The sequence below is a fragment of the Sardina pilchardus genome, chromosome 8 (assembly GCF_963854185.1).
Source record: "Sardina pilchardus chromosome 8, fSarPil1.1, whole genome shotgun sequence".
Classification (NCBI taxonomy): Eukaryota; Metazoa; Chordata; class Actinopteri; order Clupeiformes; family Clupeidae; genus Sardina; species Sardina pilchardus.
In genome coordinates, this window is record NC_085001.1 from 18,175,423 (window position 1) to 18,199,319 (window position 23,897).

A 23,897-nucleotide genomic window follows, 5' to 3' on the forward strand; every position below is an offset into this window, starting at 1 on the left:
GGAAAAATACATCAAAGACAGGATTTACACAATTTGTTTTATTGGACCTGAACAGCCAACATTGAACAGATAAACCCACCAACTGGGTTAAGTATGTCAACACCAAATCAGCAATAGAATGGATTTGAAATGAGGATGAATTAAAAACTAAGGGTCTAGGAGTTCAGTAAACAAACATTACTGCTTATGATTAGTCTTAACATGAACTTAAAAAAAAATTAAAACTGACTTTTCAGTATGCTTTGGTTATAACCATCATTAGTTCTGGTTTTGACACATGGCCTAATTATTTATGCACAATCTTTTTTCCCCCCTCATAATTTTTTAAAACACGTCACTTTTGTGCTTACGTCATTTTACCTTTCCCGATAACAACTGAACCACACTTCAGTTAGCTTTATAATTGGTACATACATAAGTGCTCACAGGAAATAGAGCTTATCAGCCAGGTTAATGGCAGGCTCAGAGTGGAGGGACTGACCAGTGAGAAATGCCAGTTTGTGGGCATACTTGCATGGTGCCGGCACCCGAATGGTGCCAGGCCAATTCCAGTACAAATGGCACATCTTGAAGGTCAGCCTGTGAAAAAGCCCAATAATAATCAATAATCATACTACTACTACTACTAATAATAATAATAATAATAATAACTCATCAATAACAATAAAACATTAAATCAATAAAACGTACATAAAACTAAGTAATGTAATGGTTTAATTTAACTATTTCAATGACGCTCATGATATGCAGTAGATTCTTTTGTAAGAAAAACAACACAAGTCATCCAACTTCTCCATCTGTACATTCAGGGAATGGAATACCTTTGCAAGTGGTCTGGAGTGAGGTTGGCTGTGTTGTACAGTGAGATGTAGTGGGTAGGAAGACCACAACCTTGACGGATGCTGTGAGCCATCAGGTAGAAATCCATCCTAGAAACAATTTAAGAAAATTAAAACACATTTTTCGTTGTTGAAGTAATGTTGTGACCGGAAAGCAACAAATAATAATAGACTAATGTTAGTACAAGTATATATACTCTTTTGATTCCATGAGGAAAATTCGGTCTCTGCATTTATCCCAATCCGTGAATTAGTGAACAAAGCACTCAGTGAACACAGTGAAAGGAAGCACACACTAACACAGAGCAGTGAGCTGCCTGCTCAACAGCGGTGCTCGGTGAGCAGTGAGATTTAGTTCATTTAGGCAAAGATCCTTAAGGCGTAGCAAGATACGTCGTCGTAGTTCATGTCTATGGGCGCAAAACGGGGATCACTTCCTCTGCATAAAGAGGCGTGTCATTGCGTGTCAGACGTATTCATGGGTTTCATCAGGTCCCTTTCCACAGGTGTACAAAATCAAGCACTCGATTATCAATGCTTGATGATGTTCCAAAATAATCTTGCTGCTCTTTCAAGCCCTCTACATTTATTAGTTCTAATATGGAAGTAACACACACAAAGCATACATTTCAAGGAATTGAATAAAAACATCAATGGAATAATGGAAATATGTCGCTGCTCTCATTAAGTTACCCCAGCGCCATCTGATCGTCGTTAGCACAAATCAGGATTTGGTTCAGCTGGCTAATGTGTTGTCAAGGTAGAGCGTACGTAGCAACCGGCCAACATAAGCAGAATAAACAAGAGGGGCACACCTGATATAAAGTCGATTTTCTCCAGACGGGAATGCTCAAAAATGCTAAAAAGGTACCTGAAGTGGTCAGAAGGGGTTGAGGGTCATGAAACCGTGCCCAAAATGTACATTCCTAACTCAAGAGAATGGAGATTTTAGCATATAGTTGAAATTCTGATCTATGTCCATAGACTTCAATGGAACAGTTGCTGCCTCTGCTCTGCATAAAGGGGGATTTTGACCCCCCCTCTTGCGATTCGGGTTCCAGGAAGTGGCTTCTCATGAAGTATCTTGCTCCGCCCCTTAATGATCTTTGATTTAGGTCTACTGTTGAGTTTAATGACATTTCAGAAATAGGCTATACGCAACCTAGTGGCAAACTTTTCCATCCGAGAGAGCTCCTTGCTAAAGATCCTGCTAGCACTCACATAATTTCTGTCAATCGTGCAGTGCTCACCAAAATCATAATAAAACATTAAAAGGCACTTCTCATATGATCTAAGAAAACATTTATTTTATCCAATGAGATAGAAAACATATAGTGAGACTGAAGGCTAATTACTCTCACATATTTCTTAAAAGGCACTCAATTAGACCTACAATAATTTTTGTATGGTGAGAACACAACAGCAATAGTACAACTTATTTTTGCCATACCTTACTGATACACTGAAGGGAAGTGTTGATATGTTTACTGAAATAATACATTTTACAATTCATAGTCTAAATGGACTCATCCGCCAATTTGACTTATCAGAGTCACTACATGAATACATATGTATCCTATGTAATCTATACAAACGCCACTGCAAATGCATAAAATAACAAAAGCATTTTGGGAAGTCTGCAAAATAGGCTACCGGTTGTGAAAGTGAAGAGCAGCTTCTCTATCTCCGTTTTCCTTTTCATTTCACTGTTCTGCCAATTGTGCACATGAAAGCAACATTTTGTGTACCAAATTTAAATGCATAACAGTGATAAGAGTGAGGGCATTTTCAACAATGTGCAAATTGAAAATAACACCAGTGTTTCCCACACATAGACCAATTTGTGGCGGTGCCACAGATTCAGCACCGGCCGCCACATATTATTGCGTTTCGTTATTCTTTTTTTTTTATTTAGTTATATATGTATTAACGCTATTGAAAAAACACAGCATTCGTTAAGCTGAATTTCCTTTCCCTGCTCTCCCTCTCTGTCAATCATGCATCTGTCTCTCATACACACACACACACACACACACACACACACACAGCCCCTCCCTTCCGTGCACACCGCGTCTGTCTCCATGAAAACCAACGATATCATCCCTGGAAGCGTGGTCGCGCTGATGCACTTGATGCAGCTCGGGTGGAAGCATACATTTCTTCCGCAACCTTTGTAGACTATGCGTGCAACTTTGCCAAACATTAGAAGTAAACTGATTCTCCTTGGCCCGCTCTCGTGCGTGCTCAATGGACACCAGCCATCAGCCATCAATGGACACCAGGTGCACATTTGATCTAAATTAAACATTCACAATTGTGAACGCAATGATGCACAGAAGACTAAATCCGTTTAGCATCATTAGTAGGCTATGCTGCAGACATTTGATTAAAACTCTTGCATTCAAGTTGACTGACCATCTCAATACCAATGTTTTTCAACTCCAAGACTTAGGCTAGCTTTACACGACAACGATCTGAACACAATCCGCAAAAGTGGCGTTGCATTCCCACTTTTTATTTCGCGTTTAGACGAGCGTCTTTGGGTGGAAATCTGCATGCACACGGTGACGCAAAAGTGTGTGAAATGTGATGTAGTATGCATGCCAGGTGGCTAGGTGATACTGTGGAGCACTGCCATACAACAACACCAAGAGCGCGCGCATGCGTTGAAAATTCCTTCTACTTTTCTCCGTAGTAGCGCGAAATAGCCATAGACTTAAAAGAAAATAGCCCACCGTCAAAAACAAAACATGGCGAAGAAGCGAGGCAAGACAGACAACTTTATCTGGACAGACGAGGAGGTCGAGCAATTGTTGCAAACGACGTTGGATCACAAGTAATTAATTCGCCTTCTCTGTTCTGATATATCAGTAATTACTCTGCTTATTTGCTGAAAGGACTCCTGAATAGCTATCAAAGCAGCTAAGGCCACTTGAATGTCTGACTGATGGAAATAATCCGACATGTTTGTTATTTTTTGGCTTTACTGCACATGTATATGACGTCAACGCGTATGCGAGGATAGCCAGCGTGAGCAGCTCAGAGCACACTTTTGCGTTGTCAACCCTTTCGACGGCAACGCAACGGTGGACTCTGGAGGGTGGGTTCATTTTTTTGCGTTTTTAAGCCCCCCAAACGCTGTCGCCGTCTAAACGAAAGGCACATCTGATAAAATATTTTGTCGGTTTCACCCGGGAGCGTTGTCGTGTAAAGCCAGCCTTAAAGGGGCCTGTCCCAAGGAGAAAAAGTATTAGCTTACCTGAACAGAAACTGAACAGTCACTTTGTTTACAATATTTTGAGGCTTCAACCAGACAGCTGAATTTAAGAGGTGGAGTTATAATATGAATAGTAGGCTATAATCTGCCTAAAGATTGCCGTTATGAATCAGTATATAGAATGTAGGCTTACTGTATAATAGAGCAATTATTCATAATTACATAATGTGTGTGTGTTTCAAATAAAGACAAGCTTTACATCTTGTTAAAAAATCATTCACATTATATGACAGGAGAGCGATAAAAAGGCGATGCAATGAAAAATGTGGGTGCACCTACATTTTGTGCCGGTCCTCCTCCCAAGACCAAGACATGGGGCGACCACCACACATTGCCTTCTAATCTGTGGGAAACACTGCTAACACCCAAATTTTCGCCTGATGTTGGTGACCAATCACAGAACATCCGAGAAGTTTCCGTTGCCTTCTTGCATCTACATTCGACGCCAAAGGATTTACACTGATGTCAATGGCAGCCCTTCTCGTTGCATATGAATGCGCGGGGGCACCTTCAGCTTCCGATATTGACGCCAGGGGGCTTGGCATGGGCATGGGCACGGGCAGCGTGCATCGATCCATCTTTTTTGGCCTAAGATATTCCATAATCCATTGCGCAGCGCAGGTCAAGCTCCACGCGTCATGCAAATCGTCAACACACCCCCCTCCCCGAGTCAGGTGACGCCAACTAGTTTGTGCTGTCCAAATGTAGGTGGGCATGCATACTGAGGAGCAAGCTAACTGAGACGCTACTGGAAAGAAGGTACTATCCAGCGTGCACGCTTGACTTTTGGACACAGCCTGTCTCATTTGAGAAGTGGTAGGCGCTAGCCAGGCTACATTTAGATGGCAATCGCATTGGCACAAATCCGATTCATATCTGATTTATTTCCACTTATGAGGCCTGAAACCAATATATATGAATATCAGAATCCATGTGCTTTCTTCCTGTTTATACGTTCATGCTGCACGTCCAAACGGTGCCACATAAGCAAAACATTGGATTTGGGTCATATCCAACTGACGCAAATTCTCCCATTTGCGCTTACATCCTCTCTTATGCACTTCCAAGCACTTTTGAGTTAGATTCTCCCATTCACACTTCTGCCACACCCAAAGCGCACAACTTTGAGAAAGAGGTGTGATTTCTTTGAAATAGTTCCAGACTGATTTACAACCTCATTAACTTTGACTGTTATGAAGACATAGAACATGACCTTCATCATTAACCTTCTGAATGCAATTCTTCATCTACTGAAAACATAAATTGGTCCTAAGACCTAAGCAAGGTGAACTGTACAGCACAGGACCTACGGTAAAGTTATGTTGTATCACATAACCAAACAAAGAAGTGGCTGAACAAAATGTCACTTATGCTCAGAGGTTTATTTAGTCAAGATGTGCTTGAGGTGTTTAAATTCATAATTTAAAACTCTGTTGACAAAGAAAATTTCAATGCCTTAACTTATGATCACTGTATCCTATTACTACATTTTCTATTATCGCAAACACATGTCCATTGCGGACTGAAAATGATGTTAGCTATGAGCATCATTTCTGTTGCAAGGGGAGGCAGACGTCAGATTAAAGAAATAGGAAAGCAACTTCTCAAAATATCAATGCATCTCCTTAGAGATGAACCGATATAGAATTTTATGACATAACGATTACTGATATTTATCGGTTTGTTGTGTGCCAATACCGATAACCAGGGCTCTAAATTAACTTTTTTCATCACCAGCCAACTTGGCTAGTAGATCTTTTTTCTTACTAGCCAATCAGAAGTTCAAAAGTTTTTCTTTTACGTTTCTTATAAAAAAGGAGATATCAGTTATCACAATGACAAGCCAGCTGGTGCTCTCTCTCCCTTTCATGCGCATTCAAACACGTTCCCAATTACGTTATGAGTAACGTTATTAGTAGCCTAACATAACGCAAATTAGATTTGCTGCAGAGATTTCAAAGAGTAGCCCATCATCTCTAGGTAACATCATGTTTAGATATTGACATTGTAAATGTAAACGTTCTCTAAGAAGAATGTAAAGCATTACTTTATGTTAACCACAACATCGTTGCTGGGAAAAAATAGCGAACAGACAATGATAACCTAGTGCGTGGCCGGCCAGATTTATGATAAACTAACGCATGCTCGGCGGCCCGCATTGAAGTGCATAGTTTGGACACCCCTGATGGCAGTCCCGCAGCCCACAGGTGCAAAACTGAAAGTTTATTGCGGCCCTCGGTGGGGTGCCGACGGCACCGTCATACCGTTCTAATCAGGTCAGGACACAATTTTCTTCTATCACTCACCACCAGCCAAAGTGGCTAGTAAGGCTTTTTTTAATAACCGCCAAAGTAAAATTTTACCCGCATTTGGCGGGTTGGCGGGTGTTAATTTAGAGCCCTGCCAATAACTAACAATATATTGCTCTTGAAAAAAAATTGTGAAACAATTGATTGTGGACAACATTTAAACAGCTAGTTGTTTTTAATATGTAGCCTACACGTAGTTAGAACTAGGCCTACTGTCAACATCAAGCAATATGGTGTTTCACCTTGTAGAGGTGCTCGACCTTAAATGTGCGCAAGTCAATGGCAGAATACACACAAGAGTTGCGTCCTTAAGAAACTGCCAGATTTTGGAGTAGCTTCTCCAAAAGTGTGCAACTGCTATCATGTCGCTTAAATTACAGAGAATTTGCTCCCCCCCCAAAGAGAAAGGCAGGGTGCTTGCTGCCTTTTCCCAAATATAAATTCCAGACATTCCCCTGACTTTCCAAATAGATTATTACAAAGCCCTCCACACACTTTTGTAAAGTGTGTATTGTTTTTATTGGGATGTTGACTTTCCCACGTTCATCTTACTATGACCAAAACATTCAGACTCAATAATTCCATACATTTCCAGACCTCTGACAGCACCCTGCTAGGCAGTCACCTCAGTCAACAGCAGTGAATGGAGAGTCAGGGCAGGAAATGTTACTGAAAGTGGCTTCTTGGAACTTGCTTGAAACTGTGAGTCATCATGTGAACCAGTGGTGCTTATTGATGAGGAGGCATTAGCATCGTAGCTGTAGACTCTACAGTCACTAGGCAACAGTGCTTAGGGCCGCAACATCCCCCACCAATATTTAAAAAAAAACATTTTTGACACAGCAATGCATATTTCAATGAGTGTCTTTACAATGTTCATCTGGGTAATCCCACTCCAATCCAACCCCCCTAGTTACATTGCATGTCAATGCAATGTACTGTTATCACTGTTCTTCTTCTTCTTATAATTATTATTATATCTTCCGACCAAAATCAACGATCAAAGGCTCTAGAACCACTGAACCGTTTGACGTCATTCAAGCACTCCTACAAAGGTCTCGAAACGGAGATTTGTTCTATGTATTTTTCACATTTGTGAACTTTATACTTTTTGAGATATTTACGATAAAAAAAGTTTAAAATTCCCATAGAGTTTACATTGAGACCCTTTGGCGGCAAAGACTAATTGTTACGTCAGTGCTCAGCTGTCAGTAATCAAGGATCTCTGAGTCTGATCCAAAGCCATGCCATCACCGCTGCGCTAAACCAGGCTAAACGTGAATGTTACGTTACGTCTACAGCTGTGAAAACATTCTACCTTGCCACTGTAATCCAGGATGTTGTCGTCTTGTCTCCTGTTAGGCTACTCCTTACTTGATTTGTTTATATCGTTACAGTAGCCTAACCGGTTTGCTCTCGGTAACGTTATCAACAGCTAAAGACAATCTAACCTAAAGACAATCTAACCTAACGCCAATGTAAACACTGTATTTAGCTAACGACAACCAAACTTGCTCCAGGCTAACGTTTAACGTCGGGGTAGGCTGCAAGGCGAACAGGGTTTAGCAAGCTAGTCGTTAGACTTGCCAGCCAGGCAATCATTTAAAGCTTTCGGTATCATTCACAAATTAAAAACCTAAGCTTATTGTACATTCCTATTAGGACAATCACGCACCTGAACACACTTCGAAGAACATACTAGCTCATCCTGTAAAATGTGTAGCCTAGGCTACATAAAATTTCCTACTGTAAGCTGACGTTACATTTGCTAGATATCCTACCTGTTGCTGCATCATCGTTGATTGGCGTTGTTTGAGAATGAGATTGTATTCCGTATTCATGCCTACTTTTAACCTGCATTAGTGTAGATATGAAGGCTATAAGCTATCCTACCAGTCGTTTCACTACTAAAGTGTCAGCTCTTGCAACTCGTTTGAAGTTGGCAACTTCATTTCAGTCTTTTCAAATTCTAATAAATGAAGAGTTATTTTCCAAAATAGCCTATATCCACAATTTTGATGCATTTTCATAAATCACTTTTTAAATGTGACTTTCCAAGTAATTTCAGTGGAATTGTAATTGGGTTATTGTTATTTATCTATTCGTCTGTGTAGCCTAGTTGTCTTTTTAACTATAGGCCTAATACAATGATGTCAGTAACCTTTTTGCATTTACATGCAATGGTAATTCCTTCCATGGAATTACATTTTCTAGTTAATTCTTACTCCTTCATTAGCATCCATAACAGACAGAACAGCTAATGGATATTTGAAGTTGGTATAAATCATTTAAGATATATCAACTGGCTTATAAGCCTGTAGAAAAACAAAGTGCTACACACCTTACAGCATGAACTACTTGGCTTTGTGGTAGACAAATATGGCCATTAACAAAAATAACTTTGAAAGAATAATTTGAAAGATCACTACCATTTATCTTTGTGCAAAGACCCATACAGTCAATAAAGTGTTCTAATGGTTGTTGGCTTTATCAGTGATGCAAATATGATTCAAAACCAGCACTCCTGTATATGAAATGGATGGTCTTAAATGTATGTGTTTATCAAAATTAATAGATGTGTTTCTGCAATACAATGTCATCAGGTCAAAAAGATGGTCAACTCACAAGTCTCTGTTGGTGACTGTGTGATCCAGGACTGTACCAGGGGGAGGTGCCCCAATCCGGTCCCCTGAGAACGAGTACAGGGTGGTGCTGACCCGCTTCTGAACCACCATGAAGACCAGCTTGGGCTCATAGTTTTGGTAAGTCTCAAAGCACTTGAGAATCTGTGGGATTTCGTAGTGCTCAACCGTTTTGAGCTGACCCTCAGAAACACCATCGCGATAGATCACAATCTTTTCTGGGAAGCTGCGGTTCAGCTGTTGAGAAGGGGAAAAAAAAAGAAAAAGAAAAAAATAGGACATTACTCTACACACATGAGAAACATCTCTTTCAAGACCCCACCCCCCAACAAGGAGAAAGAAGGCATTTTCAGTGTTAAATGATTACAGGTTACAGATCAAAGGGATTACTGTGGTAAGCCTTGTTGATATAAACACTTGCCTCATGATATTTTTGCAGGGCTCCAAGCAGGCATGCCCTGAACCCAACGATGATCTCCTCATTAGGCATTTGGAAGAACACTCGTGAATACCATCTGGTCAGCGTGCTGGAAAGAGATCGTCGAGAGCCAGATAGAGGAACCAGTCATTTATTTTGCCACGAGACTGACCAACAGGTTCATAAGAATTAGATTTTTTTCCTCCCATACCTGTTCAGACTGGCCACAAATCCCATGACAGAGCGGCACTTCTTGCTGGTGTCATGATGAACATCGACCCCTATAACCATCAGTTGTTTCTGAAGGGAAAAAAGGAAGGTGTGTAATAATAATGGTAGAATCAAAAACATGTTTACTGTATATGTTGAACAAATAGCAGTTGTTTCAATAATTTTTCTGGTGTTGTTGGTCCGTTAAAGGATAACATGCTTACCAATGGGATGTTCACCGACCAAAGCTCTCCTCCTAGTTTACAGTTCATCTGAAGCAGGATTTTTTGAGCAACACTCCTCAGCTTTTGAGGCTGGGAGATAGTCCGTGCATTGATGGCCTATTACAGATACAAGGACAGTATGCAGTTACTTTCACTGTCACTTCAGTAATATTAGATGTCAATAAGTGCATCACATATAAAGTATTTCAAATGGGAGCAAACTGTGTCAAAGTGTGCACTTGCAAGGAATAAATCATTCTGAAAATGTAAGAATACATGGTTTCTTACAGAATACATCACTGTAGATTTTTTTTCGCTTTACTTGTCATATTAATATTAATAACATTAAGTCTTGAGCTTCCTTATCTCAAATTTCTCTTGGATTATACACTGGGGATGAGCTGAGCTGAGCTGAGCTGAGCTACTGAATAAAGAGTCTAGAAATGTTTCCTTGTCTTTTTCATTACTAGAGGACATTTGCTGTGTCAATGTCAATACACATACAGTTTCAAAGGGGTCAGGAAAGATACTGCCTTTCAATCTGTTTCATCAGGGTAACATTGATAACATCCCAGTGTGAAGCACCCTACTGAGTTCAGAAGGTTTAATTCAATATATCAGCATAACTGACTTTGTGTTGCTGTGATCTCAATGCCAGGAACAATAACCATCTATTCATCTACTGAATTTCAATATTATTGTTAACTTCTATCAGCATGGTTAGTGGCTGCATTATAAATCCTCAATTCAATTTAGGTGGATCAATGAAAGACCACCGAGAACAAATTAATATAATTTCAGTGTCCAGTGCAATATCCCCAGAAATAAATAGCGTTTCCATATAACTACCGCACCTGTGAGGGTATTGGGCTCTGGACACAGCACAGTTTCTTGATGGCATTGTAGAGGTCATCCTTGTTGCCCGTTATAATGCAAATCACCAACTGTAAATTAGGCTAAACACAAAACGTGATCATAAAATTAGTGACCATGTAGGGGGAGGGGGGAGAGAAGTTGCACTTTTTTGAGCAAGTTTTGAGTTCTGTGTGAGTTTAAAGCCTACACATGTACAGACAGTGCTCTGGACTCACATCACTGGTGAGCTGGGAGTGGATGCTTTTGATGTAGGTCTCGGTGCGGTCGTCCCTGAGCTCCACGCGCGTGGGTCGGTTCAGCCGGAGGCCCATAGGCGCCGCCACCTTCCCGAAGGTGCTCACCAGCTCCTCCACCTGATCAGCGGCCCGCCGCGGGTAGAAGATGGCCCAGCAATTCAGAGGGACCTGACAAATCGGGGAGATGGAGAGATGGATAAGGAAGCTCAGGTTAAGATGATGAAAGTGCTCCTCTACCCGTCATACAAAACAGAAATATCAAGAAGTTAAGTATACTGTACTGTAGTAAAATGGCTGATGTAGTCAGGTAAATTCGTTTTTACTTTTGCAGCAAAAAGCAGAGTCAAATGTTAAGCCATCTAAATCATTTTGATTAGGCTACCATTATGTTCTATTAGATGTTAGCTGGCAGAAGTGAACACTGACTGAAGTTGAATCAAAAATATGACCATATGGTTATTAACCGTCAAAAAGTAACACCAAGCCCACAACTGGGCAACTGTGTTGCCAATCTTCCACCAGTTTCCCACCAGTTATTCCCTCATGAGTTGAAGTTCGCAATGACGTTTTCACTGGGGAAAATATGTTTTCTCATGCACATGATTGCACCATAGGTTTCCTATATGTCTAGTAGCTATATGCTGATTGCTGTGTGCATGTAAATAGGAATTCAACTGAATTCGCATTAAATGAAGTTGATTTAATTAATATTATGCTGCAAGATGTTTTTCTAACTACATTTAAATTATGCTATAGACTAACTTGCGATATCACATTTTCCATATCATTCCCATAAACTCATTAACTGCCATTGACGTCTTTAAACGTCAATTTAGACACATACGTTGACTGCCATTGACGTCTATAGACGTCAATTGCGTTTTTCAATGGGGAGGGCTCCTGGGTGGGCTTGGGAACGATCTGGCATGGTTTCAGGCTTGTAAACAGACTGTACTAGCGATCCGAGCCGCTAGATGGCAGCAGTGCCATTTGGATGATTAGTATCTGCCTGTAGAGCCAACATGCAGGGATGCAACATGCAAGATGCAAGCTAACAAACTGAAGATCGACCACAGTGGATCTAGTTTGCACGTGGTCCAGCGAATAAATATGCTTACTTCTTACATCAAGGATGGAAAACATGTGAACGGTATGATGCATTTACATTGAATATTGCTATATAGACTAACAACAACTTTGCTAGTGCTAGCTTGCTAAGTCTACCGTCCTGTTCAAAGTCTATAGTGACCATCAGAGTCCCTAGCAACCTTGACGAGACTGACGAGATAACAGTGCAATCGTGGTTGACATACTACTGAAACGCTAACGTTAAAAAGTTGATTTTCACAAAAAGATCGTTTTCTCCATTTTTTGGTCAAAAACAGGTGTTTTTAGCAAAACCAACCCATGTTCTACTGACGATAACTAAAGAACGGAAAACGATAGAAACAAACTGTTTTTTCCTGGTGAAAGAAGAGAGTCTACTCTTTCATTTGGTACCCTTGGTGTTTACATACTCATAAATCTCACCGTTCGGTGGATCTTGGAAAAACGGTCAAAATGTTGTAAAACGTCTGGCAGTATGGAGCGCTCTGAACTGAAAATGGCTGGCAGCCAATGAGTTAATACCTGTTTATTCCCATTAATTCCTGTATATTCCTGTTAAATGCCATGGAAAGTTTCCAACTTTGAAAAACTCACAGAACCCTATTCTTTAGACACAGATTGTGAAAAAAGTTGAAGTAAAGTAAAACTTACCACTAGTAGCATCATTTTTTAAGGGATATTTTTACCCATTTCCAGACATTCCAAAGAAAAAGAATCTTTGAAAAAAAATCTTACATCCATGGGTCAATGGTAGTTTAGCATTTTGTTAAATGAGCAAATATAGCACTCAAAGAACTCAGTCAACAGACAAAGGCCATGTATGTGACCTTATACTTACACAGCTGATGCTGGCTTCTCTGGTCACCTCTCTGGACCAGCTGGCATCAGGGGCTGGCTGGAAGGAGGCCCTTTGAAGGCAGATGGTCTCTTGAGGCAGAGTCCTCGCTTGGGTCTAACAGACACATGGAGGTCATTATAAATTAAGTGTGTTTTGACTTTTCCCCCAAATAACTGCCTTCCAGCTGTTGCATTGCACTGTGGAGCGTTAGTCAATACTTCACCAATGGTCACAATGGTACATTTCTTGAAGACTGACATTTCAGTGAGGAAAATGATAAGCTCTTACACACAACATCACATATTTCTTGGGACTATAATCCTTTTATAGACTATGAATATGTACATCAAGCACTTTAGACCAAACACCTGACAACTACTTCTCCATGACAAAAGAGCCTGAGGTAGGAAACAAGACACTAGATGCATGTTGACTAACCATGAGGATGTCCGTCGTAATCTGCAGCCCCCAGCGACCCAGCTCGGTCTGGGCCTCTGGAATGGTGTTCATCTTGATGAGCAGCTGCTTTAGGGACTGGGTGTGCTGCTCGCCACCCACATTAATGTGCTGTGTCAGGTCCTGTCCGAGAGAGCAATACCACAACATGTGATCAGGTCATCCACGGAAAGAAGTAAGAGTTCCAAGAGAGTGAGCAGCAAAAGAAGAAATTAAGAATTAGAGCGACAAGGGGAGAGACAACGTTTGAACTGATGCTACTCCACTGGTAACATTTAAAAAGGCTGGACAGCAGTACTACTCACCTTCATCACATGAAAATCCTTCCTCATCTTGTCTGGAATCCCGGTCATGAAGGCCAACTCGGGCAGCAGAAGAATCTCTCCTGTTATAACCTAGAGGAAACACATTTACATTCAAATGTTGACAATCTGAGGTAGAACCTGAAAGATAAATGACAACTCTCAGAATGAACAGCATTACTTGGCTAATAAACAGCCTGAAAGTGATACTGAGTGAAGTGATACTGGGGCTTATCCTACAGTACAATTTCCAGCCACAGGGTGGCACTGTATTGACAGACAACAGAATAACCCATCAACTCTTCCCAAGTGGTTTCCAAAAAAGGCAATATGTCCTGCAGGTGTCTGAGCAAACTAAAAAACAGCATTGCATGATTGAACAAATCAGTTAAATCTGTGCAATTCAAAAACTGAGCTAATTACTCAGATGGTGGGTTGGCCCCTGCTGGACACACAAGCCTTCGGGGCAGGGCTGACCATCAGGGCCTCACATGGTCAGAGACAGCCTTTCCATTAACCATTTGTTTACGCTAATGCAATCTTGCATAAACAATGTAAGTGAACTGACTCATGCAGAGTGCAGTTTTGAAGATACGTGACCTTTCCCCGCGGGTTGGCCCTCTCTTTCGGACGATGCATGAGAAGAGGCTGATCTTGCTCTTTGATGGTAATGCCATAGTTTTTGCTACAGGAAAAAAAAAATCAAAGCAACAAATTGGTATTCACTTTTGAGAGTAGAGTAAAAAAAAAAAAAAAGGGTGAAACGGTCACACGCTGGTCACATAGATAGATAGATAGATAGATAGATACTTTATTGATCCCCAAGGGGAAATTCAAGATTACAGCAGGTTCACCTGTAGTAGTCCACAAAAGTGGTCTGGGTTCCATCCTCCAGGGTGAAGGTGTCTCTTGGGGACTTTGACCACTCGATGTCATCAATGCGATAAGTACGGTTGTTGTAGCGAGTGATGACTATACTGCCGACAAGTTCTTTGGTGCACACCTCCTGGAAACTCTCTCGGCTCTGCTGGTGAATGACATGCCTGGAAAAACAAACAAAAAAACAAAACAATGGGAATATTATTCATATTACCATTCATGTCTTAAGCAGATGCTTTTGAGCAAGTTCCAGGAGATGACACTGTATGTAAGCAATGCGATTATCAGAGTACCGGTAACTACACTTCCCCCACCCCCCCCCCCCCCCCCCCCCCCCCCCCCAACTCCTAAAATGCCAAACCCCTTCTAAGATGCCATTCAGTAGCAGCAAGGCATCAAGGCATGTCCGAATCAAATAGCTGCATACAACTCTGCATTTTTGTATTTTGTTTGCCTTTTTCAAGAGGATCCATATATTGTGACAACCCAAGCTATGGATATCTATGCCAGTTATCCTTAAGTGTTTTATCAATGGGTCCTGATTTGTTTTGACATTTGGACAAAATCCATGATGACTGTCGATTTTCTGGAGGCCTCATGGAAAAAGTGCAAAGTGTTAGACTGAAGTTTGTTTACAGATTAATGTGATTACCCACTCTAAGGAAAAATGTCAAATTCCCTGACTTTAACAGACTAAAAAAAATTAATCCCCATGACCTCTGATGACCACGGCAAGCATGTGATTCAGCCATAGATAGAAAAACACTGCATAGAAAATACTGGTTTTGATATCTCATTTTGAACATGCTATGAACATAATTCCCTGATACTTCACGTCTGGAGTAGTCTTTTTAAAATTCCCTGATATTCCAGAAAGTTGATGATCCGTGGGAACCCAGGGCAAAGACCAGGTAGTTTATAACACTTTGATAATGAACTAACATTTCTCCAACCATTCATGTCCCGCCTCCCCCACCAACTTGATGTTAAATCCTGCACTTACTGTGATTCTGTATGCCACAAACTATCTACCGAGCAGTCAGCCTTCCATCCATTTACTGAATAAAGACAATTTCCAACACGACTCACAGTGAAACACTCCTACTATTGAGCCACTCATTCAGTGTTCAGTGTCACTGTCTGGGCAACCAAACCAAAGCCATTCCACCGACCAAAGCAATTTTTGATTGCTTGAACTTACATGACATCCAGAACAGAGTCATTCCGCAGCACTTTGTGGGTCACATCCACGGAAAGATACAGGCCTCCGTCCGTGCGTTTGAAGCAGGTGGCATATCCAGGCCACACCTGAAGCCTGCAACAAAACACAACCCCGGGTCAGCGGCCGCTTACGCTCCACTTGTGCTGAGCTGAAACGTAAGGTCAAAAAATATTACATACCTGTGCTTTCCAAGAATTACAGCACTGGTGGGGTCAAAATGATTTCGCCCGACCAATTTCAATCCCAAGATTTTCATTACCCTTCACACACACACACACACACACACACACACACACAAGGGTATCATGATTTTGCTTCAACTCACCAACTGCACAAAATGTTAAGCCTATACAGCTAATCATATTTGACTTGGATAATTAAACACTTTTATGAAAGGGAGCTTTTTAAGCTTCATAGAAAACAGACATCATCTGAAGTACATCTTGCTTTTGTGTTACAGCTGAGACCACTCAAAAGAAAGCATGCTTTTTTCCTCAAGGCAATGGAGAGTGCACAATGCACTCAACTTCATGTTGAGAACAAAGAAAAGATTAGCCAGCTGCAGACCCAAATGAACGTCTGTCTGTGGATTTTGCGAGACATTCTCTGCCTTACCTTCTCAGCACAACATTGTAGAATGGGAGGCAAAGATCAGAGCTAGGGGGAATGATCTTGGTCATCTGGACCTTAATGTCGATCTCCTGACCATCGGTCTTCCTCTCACTTTTCAGTTGCACTACCTGCAGAGGAAACATTGGATTATTGCTGGACAAAAAGTGGGGGAAATTGTTAGGTGTAGAAAATTGTAAGGTGGGCTAATTTAAAAGATGAACGTTTTGCTTTCTATGACAAACTCATCAAAACCATGGCAGAGTTATGTAATGTAATGCAATACTGAGACAATTCCAACCTCGTTGAGGCGAACAGGGAGATAGAGGATTGAGCCATCAAAAGCGATCACATCCCCGGTAATGGAGCGATGATCTTTCATCATGCCGAATCTCATTCCCATGGATTCGACATTTGGGCTGTAGAATATAGTGCAGAATTTTTAATACAGGTCCAATTTCAACATTCCCTATACAGTAGAGCTGTACTATTTGGGGAAAACATCAAACTGCCAAGCTTCAGTTTAATATAAATGTTGCTTTGCTGGCCCACTTTTGACTGGTGGACACAGGGCTTATAGACAGGAAAGTATATGTGCCTGAAATTATCAAATACATTCAAAGACAATATAGAGAAATTGCTTCAGTAAATGGAATCTTCATCAATTTAATTTGGCCTTTTTACAAAAAAAAAGGCCAAATTACTTTCTGGACTTAAAAAGGGCTGTTCAAACCTGATTCACTTCCAAACTGGCAGAGTTTGAGCAATTTTGCAAAGAAAATTTTGCAAAGTGCAATTGCAGTATCCTGATGTGTAAGCCTAATTGGGACCTATTCATGCAGACTCCATGCTATAATTGCGACCAAAGGTGCATCTACTCAATGCTGACTTGAAGGGGGTGAATATTTATGCAATCACTTATTTTACATTATACATTTTTAATTCATTGACAGTACTTTGCAGAAATCTGCTTTCACTTTGACAATACAGAGGGAGTTGTTGTACAAAAAAAAAAGGCCAAAAATAAATTGATCAAGATTACCATTTATAAAAGGTGGAAATATCCAAGAGGGGTGAATACTTTTTATGGGAACTGTATGTGAGCTTCACTGTCCGTCACACAATGAGGATGAAATTAATATAAAAATCATAGATCTGACAAGACTAATTGCTGGGACGGAATTGTGAGCTGGATGATTAATTGTAGCCTTGGCAATTAGCTAATTGCATTCATTTACATTGTAATTTTGATTAAAAAAATAACAATAAAAAAAAGTGCAGTCTTACTTTACAGTGGAATAACTGACATCTCTTTTTCTGATAAAGTGCAAACACAATCGAAGAGAAAGAAAATGCAAAACTCACGTGAAGGTTACATGATACTGGTACACAGCATCATTCTTACATCCAATAGCAATGTAGTTTGATCCAACCTTAACAGGATTACCCTTAGAACCAGCCTTCTGGAGAGGCTCTCTGTGTAACAATAGAAAACAATTTCACATTTGATTTCATTCGGGAAATCAACTGCAGGGACTCTGAGTGAATTCACTGCAGGGATACTCCCTCTCGAGTCCCTAGCTCAGGGCTCTAATGGTGGCAGGCAGCCTCTGGGATTGAACTCACAACTTTCTGTGGTTCCACGTGGAAGAACCGATCTCTAACCACATTTACTTATTTATTTAGCAGACATTTTAACCAAAGCAACAAAAATTAGCGTTAACATTTAAGCTCCATTGCAGGGGAGACCTTATGTAGTATGGCTGCAACGATAAATTGATTCGTTTTCAACCATTAAATCAATAGTCAACTATTTTGGCAATCGATTTAATGGTTTGTGTCATTCTTAAAAGAAAATACATCAGAATTCTTTGATTGTGGGTTGTTAAACTTTAAGGGATAAAATCTTGAGCTTTGGGAAACAATTATTGTTTTCACTATTTTCTGGCATTTTATCTATCAAACAACGATCAAAAATAATCAGCAGATTAGTCGATCAAGACCATTAGTTGCAGCCATATTAGGCATCAATTAATACTGTCACCAAAGTATGCAAAGAGATTGCAGTGAAGTTGTAAGCCGAAGTGTAGTCGAAGGACACACAGTGCCACTAGACTAGCATCACCATCCAAAAAGACTTGTCCAATAATTAAATCATTGTTAAAAACAGTGTTTCGAGAGACTGTCCTTTCTCCAGTCAAGGGCACCTACCGTGAGGCCTCCATCTGTAAAGGGGCTTTTGGTGGAGAGCCCTCGCGCTGCAACTGCATAGGGGGTTCTTTGGGTGGAGAGCCAGTCAGGGGAGGGCTGAGGCCGGCAGAAATGGCTGCTGGGCCCGGGGAGAGCATGGGCGGTGAGGTAGGCCCTCTGCCAATGCCCATGGCGGGAACAGTGGCTCGGCCTGCTCCGACAAGTCCTCGCCCGAACCAGCTGAAACATTTGTAACATTTTATAGACATCTCAATTTCGCACAAAAACACAGCCACGTAATATTAAGCACTGTGTACGTCCTCGGACTTTTTAAATCAAACGTTGGCTCTCTTTTTATGACCTCCAGACACTTAAAACAACACTAAAGTTTTTAGAACCTTGAAATGATGTTTCCAAAATAATTTCAGTGGTCAACCCGTAACATGGTGAACGGCACTTCTGCATTCGCTTTGCGGCCCCCATATCGGCTATAACCATATTATGTACATTAAGTTTACCAGATCGGGTAGCGGATCTGTAGTTCGATAGAATGACACATAAGAAACTACAAATACATCATGCTTTCATAAACTCATGCAACATACTCTATATTTTCTGTGGACATTGTTATTTACTGGATGAATACATAATGTGCATGTGACAGAGGAAAAGTGCTTTAGTGTTGGTTTAACTCCGGATGTTAGATTCATGGAGAGGTGCTCAAAACGTACACCTTACTCACCACAGCAACAAGCAATTTTGCTGATAAATAATTCTGTGCTGTGAAAGTTAAAACCTCTGACTGGCGCATCGCTGGCCCAAATTACACTGTACTGACAGAAATTATTTCCCGGGGTTTAACAATTATATTTATAAACCTGGTGAAATCATCAGTAGATAAAATATTACTTAACAGAAGACAAGTGACTTAAGACTTAAGAACTTGCATGTCATGAATACAAGAATACGGGAAAAATATCTAGATTTCACTGTTGTGCGCTTTGTATATGTGATGTTTCTAAGCAAAGAAATGCTTTAGCTGAAAAAAAAAACGCATTAAAAAAGCGGCTGATGAGATTATGATGCTTTCTGGAACTCTGATTAGAAGGTAATTATGAAGAGAGATAAGGATTAAATATTAATTTAGGATTAACTATATCTGTTCCAGAGCTAGTGAAGGCTAGATAAACTCTTCAGATGATGAAGACCAATGAAACAATAGTTAAATGGGGCATTTTTATACTGTTGTAATGTAGGTGGGGGAAAAACTCATAATTCTGAATTTTAGGATAGCAGAAGCCCAAATTCTACCAAACATTCTTCAAAATAAAATGTGGCTCTTTTCTAAGCAGGTAGGAAGGATAACTAAAATGTGTGGCAGAATAGCACTTGGGAGCACTTTGACTCGGCACAGTAATATCCTCACTCAAGTGAATCCTCACTTGAAACTGAAAATCCAAGAGTGATGATATTACTGCACCGAGTCAAAGTGCTCTTAGGTGTTATTACACCATACAGTACAGTTATCTTTCTTACTTGCTTAGAAAAGCGCCACATTTTATTTTGTCTCACCATACTTGGTTGTGTAACTATTCCTGAAACTGTATTTTAATAGGAAAAACGTGTTTCGTTGCTTCTACCTTCATCTCTGTTTGGATTCGAATTAATGAACTGAGCTAGCTAATTGCTATCAAATTAGCACTGTGCGCCAGAGCCATTAAATGTACACATTGAAACGTGAGAGGTATGTACAGTATCAACTTGTCTTAGATAAGGGAAAAACGTAGTTGAATATGAAAAAAAAAAAGTGGTGTGTTCCTTTAACTGCTGCAGTATATGGTTCGCGAACGGAAAGCTTCAGTTACGAGCCTGGTGTAGTTCCCCTGTCAGCTTTTTGTAACTGTAGGCTACTTGTTCAGCTTATATGAGCATATATACTGTCTGTAAGTATGTACCTGGTGCCACGGCCCATCTCTTCTTTCAATAGTCCATCTCCCCCGGAACCGATGACTGAGCTTACACCCACTTGAGGTGTCACTGGTTCTGCTCCAAAATCTCCTCCTGCACCTCTGCTCACTACATACATAAGAATTTAGAACTTTATGCAGCCATGGCTACTACATCCAACATCATCACATAAGGTAATTCAAACTGGAGCCTGTATCTGTTATGCGAGTGGACAAACGTTTTTTTTTACGTTATTTTGACAATACTCAAAGTTAAACATCAATACTACCTTAAACTGAGTTACTTTGCACTTTGTTAAAAACAGAACAGAATTTGTCATTAAAACCAAAACTCACCCCCAGGCATAATTCCTCTTCCCCAGGTGGTCCGAGAGGACTCGATGCCCATGCCTCTGAACATGGAGACCAGGGAGGAGCCAGGAGTTGTCACTGCGACCTTCAGTCATATACAATTTGAGATATTAGTCAGAAAGAATCAATTGGATAATTAGCTAAAGAATCATTTGAATTACTTTTCACCATATTGACACAATCTTTGAAGTGTACCTCCTCTTGGCTCTTAGAGGCCACCCCCTCCTCCTCTGCTTGCAGTGATGGCATGCCTTGAGGCGAATCTGGTTTAGCGGGCTGTGCCAGAGGAGTTGGCATCACACTGGGTTCCACGTGAAGGGGTGTCGCTCTGCCAAGTCCCACTGATGGTTGAGCGGCTTGAAGAAACAGCCCTCTGGCACGGCCCATGCCTCCATCATCTGAGGGCAAAGGCAGTCCCCTTGCTAGTCCTGCAGAGGGTTCACTGCCTGGGTAAATCAACCCTCTACCAAACTGACCACCTGGTGCACTGGCCAGGAGCTCAAAGCCCCTGCCTCTCCCAAAGCTTGCATCTCCTGGAGGCAGTAACAGACTGCGACCACGGCCAATGAGAGCTTCCTCTGGCTTGTGGACTGCACCAGGGGTCCCAGGAAATGGTGGTTTATTCGGATCCATGGTTTCAGTGCGATTCAGTTAAGTGCTGGGCATCTGCAAAGATATTAATTTGAAACTCAAACTACTCGTGACTTCTCAAACAAGGTAGAGAATGGCGATTACCGTAGTTCTACTATTCCACATGCAAATATACCATGTAGCACACTGGAGCTAAGTTAGCACTAACTGTTAACTTACCTCCAGACAGTGCGGCATACTGTAAACCAGAAAATACTGACTGATAGTTAACATTAATCGGACGTCTAAAATGTCGGGTTCTTGTTGATGCAAACAGGCCAGCAAATGTTACCCATATAACAGTTTGATGACATGAACAAGTATTTCATAAAATGTACAAAATGTCTTAACTAATTCAAATAATGTTAAGCTAGCTAGCTGCTTCACGTGCACGTTCCTATTAACATGCTAGTTAGCCATCTTCCACATGTTAGCTGTAATGTATCCACAGCTGAGAAAAACGACGCCTCGGTGGTAAATATAATGGTACATTTAAAGGTTTCTCAAATTTGTTTCACTTTAAAAGAATAATGGTGTGTCTAATGCCAACCCAATCTAACTTTTATAAACCATGGGAGAGTTGCACGTGTCACAAGTCGTGACACCGATTTCAGGTCAAGTGCGCTGGCCGCTGGCGTCTTTGCCAAATATGGTAGAATGGTTGTCTGGTAAATTGGTCTTAAAGTTAATTAAAAATGACAACAATATAGACTATAATATTCTATGTGTCAAGTCGCAACACAACTTGGCACATCATTCATACCTGAACACGTATACTTCCTCGTCCTGTTGCCGTCTGCTCCAATGTCTCTGTAATGTTGCTCTGATGATCCCTACTATTTGACGTGCTTGTGCACTTTCAGACCGTTGCTAAAGAATGAGCCCAGAGGAAAACCCCGTGTTCAAGAGATGCACGTGTAGGATGCATGGACAACAACCACAACCCAAGCAGCAGACAAGCGGACAGCAGCAGGAGGTAGCCTACTTCAGTTGATTTTTCTTTAAAAATATCATGATACTACTGCAGTTTTGTAAGTCGTCAATTTAATTGTCTAAATTACGCTTTACAAACAAAAAAAACCTTAGCTTGAGCCTGGTGAAAATTAGCAAATAATTATACAGATTTAGGCTAGTACAACTAACATGACACACAGATGAAAATATAGGCTACACATCTCATGTCTTATGACAAATAGGCCTTTCTCCTTAGAAAATAAATTTCAAGTAGGCCTAGGCCTAACTGGCATCAAACAAAATCGTATGAGCTCAGAAAATCTTCCAAAGCTGTCTAGAACACGTTTGATACTCCAACCACAAATGCTGGTTAAAACTATCATTTAAGTCAAGAAACAAAAATAAACTGACCTCTGGTTAGAGTAGACCTATCAAAATGTGTTTAACCTATCGGCAGCAGCTTGCACATTTGGAAAGACACTAATGAGGTTATGACTAGCAACATATCAGATGGGCAAAGATAGGGAGTTTTTGTTGCAAGCTTCAGAGGTCCACTGAATGCAGACCCCAGGCAGTTGAGCAGCTGAAATATATCTGGCATTTTACAGTGTCCCAACTTTGTTTGGAAACAGGGTCGTATTTAAACAAATGCAGATTTTGTTAGGGGTCATTCATTCCACCTCAATTCAACAAATATGCCTTCTGCTTGACCATCTCAGATTTGCTTCAAAAATTTACCACCAAGTTTAGCCAATATTAGCTTGGTATACCTTCTATGTCTATGCCTAGACATCCAGAGAAAAACTTTTTTGAACATGGTACCCCCCTCCTGATTTTTGGCACATTTGCACCCTCTTCTAAATCTGCAGCAAAGTTCAGATGTCATTATCTCAAAAAGTGTTCAGGCTAAAGACTTTTAGGGGTATGATACCAATGAATTGAATGCATCTCCAGAAAGAGTATGGAATGGGTCTGTCTAGGGTGAATATATATATATATATATATATATATATATAATTTTCATGTTTCATATTTTCATGCCTGATATATATATTATTTACATGATCACATAAGATAGAAAATCAAATGGCCTTGTAAAGAATGCACTACCCTAGTTCAACGTAAAAAGACCACCATCCACTGCTACTAGAGGATGGCCAGAGAGGAAAGGCAGTACCACATCTTATTTGAGAAGTGGTAGGCTAGCCAGGCTAATCTGTACATACACTTTTTTCAATTTGCTATTTTGTAATTCCATATTCTACAGCTTTCACTTAAAAAAAATAACCGATGGCTCAAGAGAGGATTATAGTGCAAGTCCAGTCAGTGTTTTCTGTCATCGAGTTACTTCACTTAATGGA

The 23,897-nt window shown here is 40.7% G+C and overlaps 1 protein-coding gene across 3 annotated transcripts; it reads right to left on the reverse strand.

The window, feature by feature from the left end:
- Nucleotides 1-23: 23 nt before the first annotated feature.
- piwil2 (piwi-like RNA-mediated gene silencing 2) lies at nucleotides 24-23,006 on the reverse strand. 3 transcript variants are annotated; one of them, XM_062543049.1, is made up of 24 exons: nucleotides 22,948-23,006; nucleotides 22,346-22,452; nucleotides 21,148-21,618; nucleotides 20,938-21,037; nucleotides 20,590-20,710; nucleotides 18,656-18,874; nucleotides 17,810-17,920; nucleotides 16,746-16,863; nucleotides 16,451-16,575; nucleotides 16,015-16,095; nucleotides 15,815-15,928; nucleotides 14,589-14,777; nucleotides 14,335-14,419; nucleotides 13,738-13,827; nucleotides 13,415-13,555; nucleotides 12,977-13,090; nucleotides 11,011-11,199; nucleotides 10,774-10,875; nucleotides 9,920-10,036; nucleotides 9,697-9,785; nucleotides 9,489-9,594; nucleotides 9,051-9,304; nucleotides 822-929; nucleotides 24-579 (listed from the first exon to the last, which is right to left on the reverse strand). In XM_062543049.1, the coding sequence occupies exons 3-24, from the start codon at nucleotides 21,583-21,585 to the stop codon at nucleotides 423-425; spliced, it is 3,168 nt and encodes a 1,055-aa protein (XP_062399033.1). In that variant the 5' UTR covers nucleotides 21,586-21,618; nucleotides 22,346-22,452; nucleotides 22,948-23,006; the 3' UTR covers nucleotides 24-422. The 3 variants fall into 3 exon arrangements, with proteins under 3 accessions (XP_062399033.1, XP_062399032.1, XP_062399034.1); XM_062543048.1 differs by lacking the exon at nucleotides 22,948-23,006 and having other exon boundaries at nucleotides 22,346-22,692; XM_062543050.1 differs by lacking the exons at nucleotides 22,346-22,452; nucleotides 22,948-23,006 and adding an exon at nucleotides 21,875-21,938.
- Nucleotides 23,007-23,897: the final 891 nt, after the last annotated feature.